A 19,281-nucleotide genomic window follows, 5' to 3' on the forward strand; every position below is an offset into this window, starting at 1 on the left:
CTTTGCATTGGTTGTTAGAGACTACTTTCTAGAGAATGAAGGCAATTACAGGTGAAAACATAAATGTTTATGCATGCAGAGGCTGCTAGAAGAATAAAACGGAGCATTACAGTAGACACATCCGTATCTGTGTGTTCTGTACCGGATACTTCCCAGAGTGTATTGTTCTCTGTGTTTTGCAGGTACACAGATACCAGTGTGTAGCAGTTATGGCTATATCTGTAACACCACACAAACTCACACACACACACACACACACACACTCTTTACCATACACTACAACACTGTGCAGTTCACAAACGCACACATACATAAATTCACCTGCTTCCCCTGTGTTGTCTTCGGTGCTTGTATCAGGTTCCTTGTCGTTCTGGTAAAGCAGTTAAATTTATGGGCTAACAATAATGGGACAAAGTGTGTGTCTCGTTGCGATTCCTCAGGTATTCCATGATTAAATAAACGTCCCCGGTCTTTTCATAAAGCTTGTTTATGGCAGCGTGGCACCATATGCTACTGCTTCCACCCCACCCACCCATCTCTTTCTCTCTCTCTCTCTCTCTCTCCCTGTTTAATTCTCTCTGTTTCTCTTTGTCTCTCTCTGTTTCTCTCTATGCTTCATACACTGCCCCACACTGCCTCTTACCAGATGCGGGCTAGCCATTATTCTGTAGCAGAGTCGTGGTGGAGAAGCTAAAGTTGTGAATTAACATGTAGGGGCCATTACGGAGTGATGATGATATCCATCTGCGCCGTTCATAGGTGCTACTTAGTAAATTGTCTGTGCTGTAATGGCACAGCAGTAACAATATGATTCTGTTTTATCAACTCCAGGGTCTGTTCATGTCTTTTCTGTTAAGTAGACGCTCTGATATGACTTATTTGGTAGATGCTGTCAAGTGTTTGGTTTGTATGATCTGTGTGATGCAGGGGATGGTCATGGAAATTTATTTTAATAATGCTTCAGAGTGTAGACATTGCATAAACCACTCAAAATGTTTAAACGTGGACCATTCTTCATATTATTGATTTTTTTTTTTCTTATTGATTTGCAGACCTTCTGCCATCTTGCATGTTGAAAATTTGTTGTTGGAGAAAGACACTGTGGAGATTGATAATCCACAATATATGACAAGTAATCCGATAATCTGACTTTTCTCCCTTTTTCAGAAAACACAATGTTCTTAAACATCTAATGAATACTCAAGCTAAGAAAACCACTCTTGAAGAATAAAAATATTGTGATAAAAAGCATGTACGTCCAAATACACGCTGTGTGAAGATTATGTCAAATGTGTAGAATCATATGATGTGAAACACGCGTGAACCCTGGTGCTCATGTTTTGTCTTCCTCTGAAGAGTCTGTGACACCTCAGCCCTCTGAGGCTTGATAGTTTTGACTACGCAAACACAGGCAAAGCAGCAAAAGTTGAGACTGGTAATTAATTCTCCAAAGCTGTGTGTGTGTGTGTGTGTGTGTGTGTGTGTGTGTGTGTGTGTGTGTGTGTGTGTGTGTTAAGGCATAGAAAAAAAAAAAAAAACAACAGTTGCTACAAAGCAAAGTCAGAAAAGCAATTAACTTCTCCAGCCGGGACATGGCAGTAAACATGTGTGATTGTTCACTATATTGTCTTGTTTGGTTCCTGCAGTTGCGTTGTGGTAGAAGGCCAGAGACAGAGAGACTGAGCTTCTATACTATAGACTTTGTTGTGATTATTAATGGCCATTTCACATTAACTTTGCCGTGCTAATATACTCGACAATGGCCCAAATCACCTGAGCAATGAGGACGATGGAGGCGGCCTTGTCCCCCCCTGTCCAGCCAACACCGTAGCCGCTACCCTACTATCCCCATACCCAATGACCAAGATTAATGAAACCTCCGCCGTTTTTAATTAGCATGGCCGCAGTCATCAATTATGTCTGCCCCACCCCAAATACAAATATTGTTATATTTGGGGGAAAAATTCTTGATTTATTTCATTGTGGTGGCCGATGGAGTGAGATGAATGGCCTCCCATCATGGTCATTTGCAGGGATGAGGAGGAGGAGGAGAAGAGAAGGGAGAGTGGAGTGGGGTGGGGGGTGGGGGGGTAATAAGATCACTAGGAGGGGGGGTTAGGTTGCACATACAGTAGAGGACGTGGACAAGGCTGGCCAGGGGAAAGTCTACAGGGAAAGACCAGTGTGGTTCTCAGTATCCCTGTTCAGGGATCTGACTCCAACTGTCCAGGAACTTAATTAGACTTTTCTTGAACCCAGAGCTGCACTGATACCAGTTTTTAAGGAGCCAATATGAGTTGTAGATTGTACAATTCAAGAGCACAATACAAGCGCTACTTATCACAAAACAGCTGCAAGAGCAAGTGCATCCATTGCCTTTATTTATTCTTTTCATTAGTACCAAATATCAATAAATGAGAATCAATCCAATGCATGTTTTTCCTCTACAAAATCCACTAAGCCATCAATGAGCCACTTAGATGCACTTCATGCACCATGCTATCGAAAAAAGGTTTGTCAGACACTATCCTCAGTTGCGGTCATTGTGGATTTCTCCATGTGTGAGCTCCAAATCTATTTAGCTGCAGCAGCAGCTTTTTAAAGTCCAAAAGAGTCTATCCAGTCTTCTGTCACACTTAGAATTGACATACAACCTCATATTTAACTCAGCTGTAACAGTTGGTCATCCAACACATAAAATGTATTTTTTTTCTTTGTTATCGAGCATGCTTTGTTGCTGTCTGGAGGCCCCTTTTCATAACTTCCATCGCTTCCAACAACATTGCTTCAGCACACTTTCTTTGTGAAATGTTTTATTAAGTTGGCGCGCTCGTGTCGAAGCCTCCAACATTTATTTTGCCTCTCTCGAAACACTCGTATTGCACACTGTACGTTCTGCCAGGTGTCTTTTTCCAAAAGGCAATTGCTGTTACATGTACGCTATGTTGGCGTCGCTACATTTGTCCAAAGTTTCTATCAGATTGTAACTTCAATTTATTTATTTATTTTCCCGATGCTTGATCCAAAGTTTTTGGCACGGAGTGTTGGATGTGAGTATTTGCGAGTTGGATCAGCACGAGCCCCGATGGTGCATCACTTGATTGTTACTTGAACACAAAGAAGCAGTGTGTTAGAACGTATTTAAGGCTGACGTTATAGTCCAGCTGTTTACTGTCCAGGTCTCGTTTACAGCAGCATTGGCAGGCAGGTTGCGGTTTCTGGCTCAAATCTTTGACACAGACACAACATCCCTCATTACAGCTTATGCACTGAGCAAGGGCACTTAATCCATATAGAGAGGTGTTGAAAATAAGAAAGCATTAGCAAAATACTCTGCTACAACAAAATGTGTTTGTCCTTGTGAAAAGAAATAGGCCCCGTGCCAGATCCCTTTCTCTCTCGCTGCTTTTCTAACTCCACAATACTAGGATTCAGAGGTTTGTCTCCATCTAGTACAGTTGAGTGTTCAGTGAATGCAGACTGGGCTTTAGGTAAATCCTGCACAGTCCAGCTCGCTCTGATACAAAGAAAGAAAGAAAGAAAGAAAGAGAGTTTAGACACAGTGTGTCGAATCTCAGGCTTTTTCCATATTTTTTTCTGTAAGGGCTTTCTTGTCGCTACTAGCTCTTGCTCAAACTAAGTCTAGACTTCTCTTATATTAACATTCTTGTATAAATTGAGTTATGAAGAAAAATAAACTCCCCACCAAATCACTTATTCCAAAAAAGAGAAAGCGCTATAGTAGACTCATTCATAAATGATTAGCCCGGTACATCTCCTTTTCTGCACTTCTTCACATTTGCTAATATCTGACTAGGATGTGTCATGATAATAGTGCGAGTGTGCCGCTTTATGACTTGAAGATGTGCGCGTCTCATTTCTGTGGTTTGGGGAGTTTGGGTGTTTTGTGCTGCGGTGAGCCACCAGCCATTTTACTTGTGCTGGCCACACACACACACACACACATAAGCTCACACACACACACAGATTTTATACCCTTACTGCCACGGCCATCGCCTGCCCACTGACTCCATAGAGAAGGGTGGGAAACATCTTGAATATTTTATGAAGCTTGGGAACCCCACCTCTGTCTTCCCTACCAGCAAACCACCACTGCTGCTATGTCCAGCAGCGCGCACACACACACACACACACACACACACACACACACACACACACACACACACACACATACACATACACACCAGCAGAAAACAGAAATAATGTTTTAAATGCAATCATTGTCAGGCCCAAACAATGTCATTTATCAAGGGAGCATTTGGGACTGTATAATAAGTTTCACATTATTAATACAATTTTTCATCCTCTGTCAAGCCTATCTGATTTATGGCACGCGTGTGATCTAAGGTGATCATTGAATTACAATTCCAGTAATAAGAGAGAGAATGGACCTGGTCTTTTACTTCTGCCCACTGGAGCACACACAGCCACACACACGCACACACACAAAAAAAAAATCCTGGGTAAACAGCCTCCAGTTGCAACATACAGCAATTACACACAACATACAACAATAGTCACGACCGCCTTATCTGTGTCATAACTTTTACTGGTCATGCCACGGAGCAAATTCGCTTAATATTTGTTAGTTAAACCAATATGCTAGCCTCCTAATTTCAGTGAGGGAGCGAGTAGAGGAGGAAAAAAAAAACAAAAAAAAAGAACCTAGACCCCCGTTAATTAGATAAGGGACAAAGCTCATTATTCTAAAATGATATTGGGGCCCAGAGAGTAAATATGAGTGGCCTGTTAGGGGCTAGGTAATGGGACAAGGATGCACGTCGTTACAGGGCCGAATGATTTACAGCTAGATGCTCTTTGATGTATAGACTGTACCTTTTATTAAGTGGCTGTCGTTACGGTCACTGGCTCAGTCATTTCCCTTTGTGTCTAATCAAAATCCATATCCAGACACCCCGCCATCCAGACCCAGCCGCTCCAGATGGGAAAGAAAATGGAATGGGGGGAATGTTGCCGTTTCTTTCCCACAGCCGTTTCCTCGACATCCACCCCCCACCCCACCCCAGCCCACCCCAAGCCTCAGCTCACACTCGCTACCACAGATGCTTATGATGCAGATAATACGATCTAACAAACAAACAACAAATGTACAAATGGAAATGTGAATTCTTTTGAGATAATTAGATAATAAAGACAGACTCCTATCATAACATTTGGATCCAGTCTGAACAAGTATTTGCACTATTAGCGGTCTTGCTTTGGCTTTATCAGATTAGCTTGTTGTTGAGGGCTCTGTGATCGGCGTCATACATCATCCTGTTTGAGTTCTGTTTAGAGCGAATTTAGGGAAGATGCTAATTGGATTGCGGGAGTCTAGCCCCGGTTAAAGATGGTAAACAGCAGAGCAGACTTGTCCCCCCAACTCTCAGCCCCACAGGCTTCGGAAAACGCCAGCTCTCCTCAGGATCGCCACCATTTATGACACATTTTCTCTGTATTCTTTAAAGATAATTAGGTTTATCACCCATTTTTTTCCCCTCCGAGCCCCCCTTTCCTTCCCTTTTGTGTACCTGAGAGCACACAATCGCAGCATAAAAACATAAATATTTCTGCAGCACAGCAGCGCTGGCAGGTGAGCCTAATGAAATTCTAGGAGTGTAATTTGATTTACGAGGTGCTAATGCGGCCTGATATTAGAGAGAAAAAGCTCTGATATGGCTGCCTTGTGCTGTATTTAAGGCCTATCAGAAGCCTGATAAAGAGCATCCTGTCCTCAGCACTGCGGCTGAGTTATTGTTGCAGATATTCATATTGATAGTAATTCTTCCCGACGCAATTTAGTGCAAGCAATATATAAATATGGAGATAATAGTTAATTTTGGTGGCTGCTCAGATTGCGATGCTTTAAATTCAAGAATTACAAAAAAAAAACTTTGAGCCGTGAAGCATCTGGACACTTTTTAAAGTGCCGTTTAAAGGATGGATGGGGGGTTGGGGGGGGTTGGAAAAGAGGCCTTTGACCGAACCATGTCACACAAATCAGATTTTCAGTACTTTTTAGCGGCTGCTAATTTCAGCAGGAAGCTTTTTGGAGCTCTTGATTTGCAGTTTTTTGGTTGAAACATTTTGATTAATAGTCTGATATCTGTAAAACCTATTAAGCTTTTAAATTAACTGAGTCTGGAAACTTCACATCACCACCAGCATGCGCATGCACGCAGAGAAAGAGATCATTTCAGAGTGTTTTGTTCAGAATCATGTCGTGTTGTTCTCTTACCCAAAAAAAAAAAAAAAGAGATCTAGTAATTTAAGGCTGTGTGTGCAAGTGTGTGTGTGTACACTCTTCCTCACATTTAAGTCGTGTGTTTCAAAGTGTGTTTGGGACTATTGAGCTATGGCTCATAATAAAAACAGGCAATAACAGGGCCACCACAGAGGGACCTGGCCTTTGTGCCTCCTTGCTCCCCCCCTCGCTCCCCCCTCTCCCTACCGTGCCACCTCCTTCTCCTCGTGGCCTCTCCCCCACCCCCTAAGTTATGGGCTGAATAACAGCGCAACAATATTAAGATAACATTTCCTGATTGTTTGTCAGGCAGGAGGCTCCTTCACCCCGCTTTCATCACGTCCACCGTGTTCATTAAATTGACAATTTGTATTTGCCCTACAGCGGGATAAACAGGAGCTTATCTGATGGGCCTGGTCTTTTATTATTTATTTCATTATCTTTTTTTTTTTTTTTTTCTCCTTCTCCTCCTCCTCCTCCTCCTCCTCCTCCTCCTCCTTCTTCCCCTCCTGGGATTGAAGGTAAACATAAATCAGCAGCAGCATCTCTGTTGTGTGCTATTGTTTATATTGCAGTCATATGCAGCAGCAGTCCTCTCAGAGGAGGTTCATCTACACTCCTCTGCAGACACATGTGGCCTCTTCATGGAGGTTTTAGCTGTTGTTTCGTGTGACATGCCGGCTGTACACTCCTGCAGGTCTCAGTATGCTTTAACTCAATAGATATTTCACTTTAAAATGCCTCTCTGTTGGGATAATTCTCTGACTTTCTCCTGAGAGAATCTCCTCTTCTGTTTGCATTAAGAGTTTTTTTTTTACTGTGGTTGTAACTACTGCAGCAGGCCAGAGATGCTTGTCTTTGTTCATTTGAATGTTAAACTAGCACCATCCAGGAAACTGATTTGAGTATCCGCAGACCACATTGACTACAGCGCTTTCTAAAGCTTTTCTCCTGAGCTCCGTGAGCGATGATGTTGCCCGGTTCGATATCTTAGCCCGGGAACAAGCCTGTCGTCGGGCGACATTCTGCACACAAACGAAAAATAACGAAGCCAGCCTCCTTACTTAGGAAACAGTTGTCCCAGAAATTTAATCTTTTCCCCATTTTTTACCCAACACCCCCCTCTAATCACGTTTCGATTGACTGCCATTGAAGGAAGAGCCTCTCCTCAGACACATATTTAGGTCCGAACCCAGTCAGCCACCATTTAAGGCTTACTCAGTCTTCCTCCCAATATCTTGGAGAGCTCAGGGCCAAATGATTTAATCTTCATTCAGCTAATTTAGTCTGGATTTAAGCTGCCGGGTTGTCGAAGTGCAGAGTGATGGAGTCTGAAAACAGGATGAGAGGGAAAGGGGAGAGGAGGGGAAAACGGAAGGAAGGAGGGAGGGAAAAAAAACGGAGAGAGCGAGAGAGATAAAGATAGAGCGACGGAGGGAGAAAGAGAGAGACGAGGGGAGGAGGGGGCTGAAGATGATGATCCATCCTGACCCTAGTGAATGCTGTCATGTTCCTCCCTCTAGGTAATCTCTCTCACTCACTCGCTATTTTGCATGTGAAAATGCTCTCCTGACAGTTGCATATCAGATAAATTTTCTCTCTCTTTTTTTTTTTTTTTTTTTTTTCCCTCTCTCCCCCCTTTTCCCTTCGCCAAATAAACAACAGTCTTCACTTTGAAGTTGTCTGTTTGTGTCAGTTTGGCTTGAGGCGAGAGTCGGCCTCTCTCTCTCTCTCTCTCTCTCTCTCTTTCTGTCTTTGTGTTGCAGTGTGTGAGAGAGAGAGCATTGGCGGATTATTTCCTCTCACCGGCCGGCCAACACAACATCAAAACCAGGGAAGGGATCCTTAGCTGTCCAAAAAGGCAATCACAATTAGCGCAGTCAGTTAAAATAACACTGTTTACATAGCCATTGATTAGTGTGACGCTCCGCAGCATAAAACCAAACTTGCAGTCAGGAAGAGCAGGGTGTCAGTTCAGCCTAAAGCAATGACACTGTCAGTGAACATCATATTATTCACCATCTAAACAGTTTTTTTATCTGATTCACTGGATTGTGAGGTTAGTGGAAACATCTGGATCTGTTTTTTTTTAATCTCTCTTGCTCTTCATAATATAAAAATGCCTCTTTTTTTAACACACTGTTGCTAAACTTTTATCCAGAACACATGCAAGCTCCCCTTTAACAAGCATAACCTCACCACTTGGGGGCGGTAGTGAGCGCGTGGTAATGAGTCAGGTCTTTTTTTTTTTTTTTTTTTTTTTTCTCCCCACCCTCTGCTAGTGGTACAGACTTACTCCTCCTGGGGGATTTATATCACAATTAAGGCCAGTGTGGTCTGTGATGTTCTGACAGTAGCCCTATATGCCTGAACTGATGACAGGATCACACCACAGTATAGATATGGTAATGAGTGACAGTATAGACACAGTAGCATGCAGCTTTCTGAACGTACAGGCAAGAGGGCCCACCTGGGTCTTTGAATAAATATGCACGGGGTGTCAATCATGTCGCCCTGCTTCATGATCAGAGAGGGAAAAAAAAAAAAAGAGAGAGAGATGGAGACGTGCAGGAGGAGGAAAAGCAGATATAATGACTGGAAGTAGAAGTTGTTCAACGTTACAGATGTTCTTTCCCGCTGTGGCCTCTAGCTGATCAAGGTTCGACAGTAATGTTAAAAGCCAAAGAGCAGTCAGTTCAAGGCATGAGGTGTAATTCCTTTGCTTCATTACAAAAAAAAAAAAAAAAAAAGATATTTATATTCATGTTCAGAGACTTAAAACAACTGTCAGCTGGCTGTGATTTGGCCTTTGGTATAGTGAGCAATAAATAAATGTTTAATTTTATTAAATGTAGTGCTAATTTGAATTTCTGACCTGAAAATATGTGTGCTTTCAAAAATGCTTGAAATATGTACATGAATACATTAGAAACCCACCCGTGAGTTTTATCAGTGACATTTCCACCCAACACAGACCTTCCTCTGCCAAATACCCATGTGGAGGTATAACACAAGTCTGTAATTGTGTGAATTGTGTAAATGTTTATTTTACATATGTAGATTTTCTTTGCTTTATGACATACAGTTAGATTTCATACCCATAAATAAATATACAATTCCTCTTCCTCTAATATCCCTGTTAAGAATTTCAGAACTTTCTCATGCTATATTCTGGATGCTTTAGCAAGATTTTGTGGATTTATTTGTGTTTTATTGGTTTTACACTCAGTTCTAAGAGGTACTCTAAAAGTCTACATATATTTTAAATTGTCTCTTTCTCTCTTACCTCTGTCTCTCCATCATCTTCCTCTCCCTCCCTCCCGCACACACACACACACACACACACATGCAAAAACTACACATGCATACGCAAACGCATCCACTCACAACCTCTCTCCCTCTTTCTCTCTATGTCTCTTCCCGCTACCTCCTCCTACCTTTGGTGTGTTTTGCATGGTGCCTGGCTGTTTAGAGGCAGTATGCATATGTATGGGCGAGACGGTGGATCGTGACGGGATCTGACATGCGGGGACAAGATCAAAGCGCTCCATCTGATCCCATAAAAACAGACGCAAACCCTCCTCTCATCCTTACAAAACCCCCACTGATAGTCAACTCTGCCAGCCCTGACTCCTCCATCTTCTTTGCTCTCCTCTCCTCTTCCCTTTCTCTCTCGTTTTTTTTTTTTTTCCCTCCATCCCAGCATGCAGCGTGCCCACGTCAAGGCCTGCCTTGCCTTGCCTTGCCTGCCTGCCTGCCTGACTTTGCGATTACGCCCCGTGATAAACAATGGCCCGTTTAGCTCATAAAGCAGGAGTGTTGTGCATAATGCTTACAATAAAAGATAACATCTCTTCACTCATCTTATTTACCTCTCCCACGGTGGCATGGGCGACGAGCTGTTCTATAAATACCGCGGGGAGGAAGGAAAGGGAAGGAAATACGGATGCAGACATACATCTGTTGGTCAAATAAAGTCTCTGCCAAGTCACTTGATGAAAAAAAAAAAAAAAAGGAAAACAAGGCCGTTTAAATATGCATTTGAGCTTAGAGCCAGGTGATAAAGGCGCCATTTTAAAGCCGCTCCATCCTTTCTGGTAAAGTGAGCTTAAAATGTCCTCTCAACTAGTGTAGGACGACATCCATATCCCATTCAGATTCATCTTTATGGAACATATAGATTGATATGGAAGCCAGGACACATTTTCCTCTCTATCTCTCCACCTCCCCACCTTTAATTCCCTCCTTTCTCTCTTTACCCTCCCTCCCTCTCATTCTCCTTTGCCCCCCCCCCCCCCTCCCCTTCTTCCAGTAAGGAAGATGTATGAGTTTGAATTATTGATTCAGACACATGCTACATGCTGCTTGGAGTCATTATTTGTTCAGGTGAGTGTCATGCTGCTCGCTATGAAACAGATACCACGGGGATTAAGCGACACAATCAGGACTTAAAGACAGCCGCCCTCCCTAAAATAACATGGCCCTCGCTGCAAGACGAATGCTCCCCAAAACCCGACTTCATTTGTTTATGACTCGCACATTAGTCATTCTGCGGCTAAATTATAGCGCGGGGGTAAAGATTAATTCAAGCACAGGCTTTTCTATTGTTTTTTACTTCTGTGTGTTTCTTGAAGCCTAATAACACAGCAGATGAATATAGGTCCAAACATCCTACACATTGATAAAAAAAAAAAAAAAAAAAAAGAAGAAGAAGAAGAAAAACACAGCTTTTGTCAGGTCGTAGGCGTCGGCATGAGGAATAGACAGATGTCCAGAGTCAACATAAAGAAAGAACAGCATGCATATTCACATATTTATCCTGATTCTCAAAAGAGGCTTTTGGCAGTGTAAGACAAAACAACACACACACCACGCGTGATAAATCATGCTTCTGCATTTATTGGATTGATACTTACTCTCCGAAGCAGAGAGAGAGCACCGATGTTGACGGTGAGAACACAAACAGGAAGGAAGTGTCTGTAGAGAAGTTAGGATGGAGGGAAGCTGGGATACAGGAGCCTTAAGAGAAGGAAGGCGGGAGGTAAAATGTTGCTAACCGTTCATTTAGCCCTGGCTAAGTGGTCAGGGACGCTGGACAGGTGAACTCTATTCTCCCCACTGGCCCTGCGGGGTATATATGTGTGTGTGTGTGTGTGTGTGTGTGTGTGTGTGTGTGTGTGTGTGTGTGTGGACTGTAACAGAATTTCTCTAGTCCTCTGGGCCCTGGTGCAAAACAGAGAATAAATGGTGGAGGTGGCAGGCCAGGACAGAAAAATCAATGCCTGCTTATACAGACATGACACACCAGCAGCCAACTGCATTCTGTGTGTGTTGTGTGTGTGTGTGTGTGTGTGTGTGTGTGTGCGTGTGTGTGTGTGTGTGTGTGTGTGTGTGTGTGACGCATGTGCGAGTGTGGGTGTAGATGTACAGCGCGCAATCACACGGCCCCGTGCTCCGTGGGTGTGAGTGGTGCGTGTATCAAGGAACCTCCATTTCCTTTCTCACAGGGTGGATTTTGTAGCATTTTACGTCAGCTTTGGGATCAGTAAATAACTCTTCGTTTTTTTTTCTCCCCCCCTCTTCCTCCTCCTCCTCCTCCTCCTCCTCATTCCACTCTGCCTCTCTTCTTCTCCTGCAGGAAGTTTGAATGCGATTTGTGCGAGCGCTCCTTCAGTGAAAAATGGGCCCTGAACAACCACATGAAACTGCACAGTGGGGAGAAACCGTATAAGTGCGCCTGGCCTTCCTGCCACTACGCCTTCCTCAACCTGTCAGCCATGAAGGACCACTACCGGACACACACTGGTGAGACACTGAGAGCCAGTAACCTCCACCATGAAGCCTTACTGCTTTTACTCCTCCATAAACACGTTGACTGACACTCCAAACAGAAAAATTCATGAGATTTGCTTTTTTTTTTTTACAGGCAATCAGTGTTTTTATAAATGGGAGACAAAAGGTTATTTATCAAGAAAGACTATACTTGGATCAAACAAAATGTACTTTTTCATTTCTGTATAGCTGGAGACCGAAGTTTATGTGTTAACTGTGAAAATCTCACATTAATTATGAATCTTCACAGCTTTGTTTGTACACACGTTTTTGGCCGATTATAGCCATGACTCGTCCATCTGTACTGATTTTCAACATCCAGAATGAGTGGAGCGCTAGTTCTTGGCGATCTCGCAGAGGGTTAAACCTTTTTCTCATGGTTCTGTTACGGCCATCGCTCCATATAATGTTATATCAACCACTTAGATTTTGAAAGGAGATGACTAAACGCCAAGAGAGAAGAAAAAAAATAGATTGTTTCACTTTTTTTTGTGTTTCTGCCACCCCTCCTCCCCCACCAAAAAGACTTGGAGGGTTGCTCGGTGTGGAAATTAAGGTAGTGTGTATTCCCCAAAATCCAACTGGTGGTCATGTGTATTTCCCCACAATCCATCTGGTCACCAAGTGTGTGTCCCCCAAACCCAGCTGGTCAGCAAGTGTGTATTCAATAAATCCATATGATCCACAAGAGTGTGTTTTCCCACATTCAGCTGCTCACATGTGTGTTCATCTACTGGGAAGGGAAAACGAAGAATAAAAGGGAAAACAATGAACATGATAGAGACCAAAATGTATCTTGGTTCATGTCCAGTCTTTATAAAAATCTGGCCAGTCATGTAATGTGTCTCCCTGCTTTTTATCCCAACAAAAAGAACCATCACACTTGGAGTAGATTCCCAATTAGCTCAAAATAGAAATCAAAAGCTGAGTATTTGTTTGAAGTATGCTGTATGTACTATTAATACAAATATAGTTTGCTCTCTTTTTAAGTTTTGTTTCCCCACTTTCTTATTTACCACTACTACATGGATGGCAATATGAAAGCGCTGGATTAGAGTTTAATTCTCATTTTGTATACTATATTCAGTGCCTTTTCTTTTCCTATAGCATCCTTCCCACATATTACAGTCCATACAGTACACTGTGGGACTGCACGGAGTCATGCTTTTTTTACTTACTAAAAACTTTGGATAGACAGATGGTGCGGTGGGCGGTAGGAGGATACTGTCTTGAATAATAGCCCCTCGATAGGAGCCTAAGTCAGCCTCTTTGAAAGTGTCTTTATGCTGCAGCCCAGCAGTTTCCCCTCGGCCTCAGTAATGTCCCACACACGGCTCCTTGATGCCCTTTTAAGTCAATGACAGAAGCAGCAGCAGCCAGTGGCCTGACAGCCTGACTGAGCGCTTGCAGGAGAGCCCTCCATCCGTCACGGGTGCCTGCTGCGTGCGTGTGCATGTTCGTGTGTGTGTGCGTGTGTGTGTGTGTGTGTGTGTGTGAGACTTGCTGGATGTTATTTTAAATGTGTTTTAACAGTGATGTAACGTCAAGGCGCCTCTGACATAATTAGACGTTTTATTTTCATTTGTTTCCAGCCCTCATCATTCCCCATCAGGCGGCTGGCGTCACACTGTCACCTAGCTGTCACCTGGAGAGGCGTGAGGTGGTTGTGCGGTGGTGGTGTGTGTGCGTGTGCGCGCGTCTTTGTGAGTTTGACAGGAAGAAACACTGACTTGAGGAGAGTGAGTGAAGTGATTGAGATGGAAAAGGGAAAGTGATGAAATAAGGGGGAACTTGAAAGATCAAGGTTGACCAAGTATCGTATGAACATATGAAAATAGTATATCGAGATTGAACCTGAAACAACCTCATTTTAGTGAGTGACAAGACCTGACTTGATTAGCGACACCCAAAAAAGCTAAAACAATTTGCTCTGCTGTAACCTCCCGACACTCCTTTGCCAGTTGTAATTGGTGCTGGGTTGGATGCTTAGCTGCAGCTATACAATCATTGCAATCACATTCCAGCAGCCAACCTGACACACTGAAATATTATCAGCATGTGTGTGATCTGTTTAAAGGTTATAAATCGGCTCCTTCACGGCGCTAAGATGCAATACTAATAAAATAAGCAGGAGATTTAAAAGTTGAACTAATCTGTCCTGGGAACAGAGCTGTCAGTAATGGAGGGGATGGGATTCACAGTACTCTTATGTGTGTTTGTGTGTGTGTGTGTCTGTGTGTGTGTTTGTTATGTAGAAGCTCACAGGATGATGACTAACTGGGGAGTTTGTGTTAGAGCTGAGCGTAATGATACACACATCCAATTCATTAGTTTGAAGTGTAAAACTCAAAGTGGTATTGTGAGGGAAAACTAAAAGTGTTATCCCTCCGCTAAGAGCTTCATCACAATGACACATTTTGACTGAGTTGGTTTGTCAAGTGTGTATAATTGGTTTATTTCCCTTTAAAGTAACATTTCTAATCCCTTATAACAGCAGTTAATGTCATGATCTCATGCTGAAACACCTTGACACAGATTCAGTGTAAGCTGAGTAGTGAGACATTTGAACACGTTATGAAACAGTAATCACAAACATGTACATGAATATACAACATATACATCATGAACAACGAACCAGACATACAACTGCAACATAAAGATACAACTTGAAATGACAGAGTTTGCATAATGGACCATACTGTAAACCCCTTCCCTTAAAACCTTTACAATGCTACTACAGCAGAGTGTAGGCTAACATTAGCATCTCTGTCCTGCTCTTTATTAGATTTAGTAAAGTTTACAGTTCAGCAACCCCAACCAAACAAGTTGCATTATGTTCTCCAAAAACATTGGTTAGTCCTCATTGTAGCCTTTTCTCTGAAAAGATTCATGGTGAAACATACTATTTGAAAACACAAACAATAAAGCATAAGTCTAACTTGCTTTATTATTTCCATCTCTTCTTCATAGCTCATCAGCTGGTGAGGATGCTGACTTTTAGCCTTGTTTTTTTTGGCACGATATCGTGTATCTTTACATCAAGTGCACGTTTAAGGGTTTTACAGGGTTCCTATTTGAAAACGAATCACCTTGAAACATTAAAAAGTCAACCGGAGATAGTGTTTTCAATGAACACATGGAGCTAATGTTAGCTTAATTAGCAAGCTTGCTACAGCCGATAAAATCTGCCAGCAACAGTTGTCATTGCAGCCGGAAAATAAACGGTCGCCGGGTAGAAATTAGAAGACTTTTGTCTACTTCTGTGGGAAATCAAGGAGCTATTGTTTAAAAAATTACCAACAAAAGTGAGTGAGTGTTAAATCTCCCATTTTTATCATGGTAAATGCAAATGTGTCATGCCAGAACGGAAAGCTTGGCAGGCGTAGCAACAGTAACTAAGAAGAGCTGGGCTAAGCTAATGGTGATTTCAGTAAAAAAAAAAACACTTGATAAAGACAAAATCAACTACACATATTTTGCATTTGCACCCATAAATGCATTGCAGCCAAACCAGCAGCAAAGACTAAGGCCATGACAGAAAATGTCTAATTTCATCGTCTTGTGGATAGAGTCGACAGAGTTGTAACCCCCCTCCAAAAAAAAAAAAAAAAAAAAAAAAAAGTTAACACATCCAGCTCTCCTTCTCCTGCCTCTAACGGGATTCATTGTTCCTCTCTGATTTGTGTGTTTTTTATGTTAATCACTCCCTCCTCACACACCAGTCCTGTCTGAGGGAGGGGGAGGAGGGCGGGGGGGTGGGGATTCAGTGGTCGTCAGCCGCCAGGGTCATTTGTAACGGCTGATGAATGAGCGACTCAAATAAATAAATAAATAAGTGCACTGCATCTGACCCACCCAGCTTTTCCCAGGCTCTTGGGCGTTGTGGGGAGGGGGGTGTCGGGGGAGGCGGGCGGAGGGAGGGGGGGGGGTAGTGGAGGGTTGAACACAGCGACAGGGCCACAATTGATTTCCTCATTGCTTCAGTTTGTCGCTTAATCTGGCGATATGCTGATAAATCTTCGCACTTTGTCAATTAATTTCCCTGAAAAATGAGACCCAAAATGGCGAACACATCAATACAGCAGCGGATTCTGTGTCAAAAATTAAGCGGTAAAATTAATTGCCCTCCCATCCGCTCCTGCTAAAACATAACTAATGAGGGAGGCAATTATAGCTGCATGCAGACTCCTCCGGGGTTATTTGAAACACACACACATACACACACATACACATACACACACACACACACACATACACACATATATATGTATAGTGTTTATATATATATATATATTTATATATATATATATATATTCACATACACATGCAAAGAGAGGTTGTATATTTTGACTTCAAAGTTCTTTTATTGTCTCGCAATAAGGCATGTTTAATTCCAGTAAGAGACTGGAGGGTTGAGGTGCATCATGGGAACAAAAGAAAAGATGCGAAGAGTCAATATTCAAATTGCCTGAAAGTTTAGGGGCTTTTTTGTGCAGACACATTTGCAGGAAATGTATTTTTGAGGGTATTTCTGTGTCTGGCGCTATACTTTTGGTACTCGGGGTTGTGTATGCTTTTAAATTGATGTTTATGACCTGTAGCTTTTCTGTGTGTGTGTGTGTGTCTGGCCCTTGCCTCTGCATGAGAACAGCTCCGGATTTGTCAGGGTTTAGAGTAGAGATTCTTTTCAAGTGAGAGTAAAGTTTAAGGTTGATGCCGGTTAGGGATACGAACATGGTTTTAGGGTTATGTTACATTAAAGTTTAAGGTAAGTGTTAATCCTGCACCTTTACTGTAGGTAGAGGTTAAGGTGATAATGTAATGCAAGGTTGAATGTTGGGTGGGATGGGATGGGGGGGGATTCTGTGCTGCTTTTGCCATCCAGAGCTTCCAGTGTTGACAGCAGCACGTCACTGCTACTACCCCACCTTGTCGTTCCCACCCCACAGAACAGCAGATGAAAAGCACACATGTAATTTATCGCCAACGTTTCCTCCTCAAGAATAATTGTGGCGACCGCGGCTGGGCGTAGGGATCGATGGCTATGGATTTTTCTGTGGTGGGGTCTTGTAGCGATGGGTGTAATGAGAGATGGAAGGAGGGAGGGGAAGAGGGGAGGAGTGACCAGCGCTGTTTTTCTGATTGGAAGAAAAGGTCTGACCGGATCCTCAGTAACTATTCTAGTTTAGAGTTTGACACAGGAATAAAGACCTTTTTTTTTTTTTGTTTGTTTGTTTTTAATCAAAGGCCTTGAAACCTGTTTGTCTCTATGAGCAATGGGGTCCTACATGAACACAAAATGAAATGCCAAAGTTAGAACTGTTTTGCTTATTTCACGTTTGTGGCGTCTTTAAGTTTGAGTTTTGGTGTGTTGGTGCTTCTACAGTAGTTTTTTCAGTCACTGTAGCAATCGCTGTTTATGCTAACTAAATCTATTTTGCACAAATCTACAAATATATCACTTTCTGTTGCACATGTTCTTGTTTTGATCATTGTTATCCATAAAAATACCTACCAGACATCAGGTATTTATAACAGTAAATGTAAATGCATCCTGATACGGCTGTACTAGGTTGAAATCCCTATCCTGTGATTTAATTTGTCTACAGAGAGTAGCAAAAAAGACACGTGCTATCTATATAACCGCATTGTTCCTTTAAAGGCCATTGACTCCAGGATTGAAAAGTGAATCTGTATGAATTGGCTAACGAATGCAGCTTTTTAAGGCTGTTTTTCTCCCCTCTAAGTGGCACTGCATTAAAACTCTTCTCACAGTCGAGTGGCTTTAAATGGGTGTAATAGAGGAAACTTGAGGCTGCTTTGTCTCTGCGGACTCAGTGAAAGCTGCTATCTGCGCAGAAGAGGAGCAGAGCACTGCTGAGGCCCAGCTGGAAGAGTCACCCAAATGTGTTATCGGTGTGTAGCGAGAGCTGGAGTTCAACATCAGCATTTAGATGAATATTTAAGTGACGGGGAACTTGGCTGCACATAACGTACATACACGCGGTGTGTGTGTGTGTGTGTGTGTGTGTGTGCGCCTATGGTGTTTCTATAGATGTGCTGGTACACAACATGTACATGTGTGGAAATGTGTTACTAGCACATACAGTTTGATTTATGTGTCTATATGCGGGGATACTGCGTGTATGTTCATTTGCATGTACATCTGTGCCCCCTCTATGAATGTGTTTGTGTGTGTGCGCGTGCGTGTATCCGACTAGCACACAAGTGTTTGCCTGAGTGTGTCTTATCACAAATGTTGCTCAGCGTGTGTGTGTGTGTGTGTGCGCAACGGCAGATAGAAAGAGAGAGAGAGAGAGACCATCATGCTGTTAATGACAGAGCCAGATGCAGGGAAGAGAGGAGGAGTGTAAAAAAGCTCTCCACGCTCCCCATCTGGAAGGCATCGCCCCCAAATGAAGTTGTAGAAAACCATCCCATTGATAATAAAGCTAATTTTTATGGCTCTGACAAGTATGTAATTATGTTCAGCGGTGCTTTTCAGATTTTATCACAGTCAATAAACCACACTGGCAATTTCCCGTCCCCCATTTGACATATTTACATGGATCCATCTGATTGGAGGAATTAGTTAGCTGTGAGAGCTCTGATGGATATACACTAGTGATCTGTGACTTCTGCTTGGCTCATCTGTTAGCCAACTAGACCTGCTGCTCATCTGTTCAGTCTGCTTTTTTCTTTTCTCTGTTTCTGCATTTTATTTCCCTACTTTACATCTCTCTCTCTATCCATTAATACAATGTTTCCTCTTTCTTTTTCTTAACTTGAGCTCTCAGATTTTTTTTTGCTCAATGGCACCTCAGGTCCGCTCAGAGGATTCAACGATTCCAAAAATCTACTTCAGCAGCCTTTCACGTATTAGCACCCTACCATATTTGCAATTTTAATTTTTATTTAATTGTATTTTTTGATTAATGTTGAAGCAGCTATTAAATTAATATATATATATATATATATATATATATTGACAGATTAATTATGCTGAGCTATATTTAGTCAAAGCAGACAGAGGGAAAACAACTGAAATGAAGTAAAATATCAGGAATGTTGTAGCTTCACATATTTAGCTTCACATATTCGTGTGAATGAAACCAGCAGTTTATTTTAATTGTTGATGACATCACTTGCATTCTCAGTGTGTCAGAATAAGCTCGATCCAAATG

General features: G+C 42.4%; 1 protein-coding gene across 3 annotated transcripts in view; it reads left to right on the top strand.

Moving 5' to 3' along the window:
• znf407 (zinc finger protein 407) overlaps positions 1-19,281 on the top strand; it is a 146,858-nt gene that overhangs the window by 75,464 nt on the left and 52,113 nt on the right. For all 3 annotated transcript variants that reach the window (XM_067602268.1, XM_067602270.1, XM_067602269.1), the window contains exon 6: positions 11,904-12,070. In XM_067602268.1, the coding sequence (XP_067458369.1) occupies positions 11,904-12,070 (167 nt within the window). The remainder of the gene's footprint in view (positions 1-11,903; positions 12,071-19,281) is intronic.

Source organism: Thunnus thynnus, chromosome 10, assembly GCF_963924715.1.
Source record: "Thunnus thynnus chromosome 10, fThuThy2.1, whole genome shotgun sequence".
NCBI classification, from domain to species: Eukaryota; Metazoa; Chordata; class Actinopteri; order Scombriformes; family Scombridae; genus Thunnus; species Thunnus thynnus.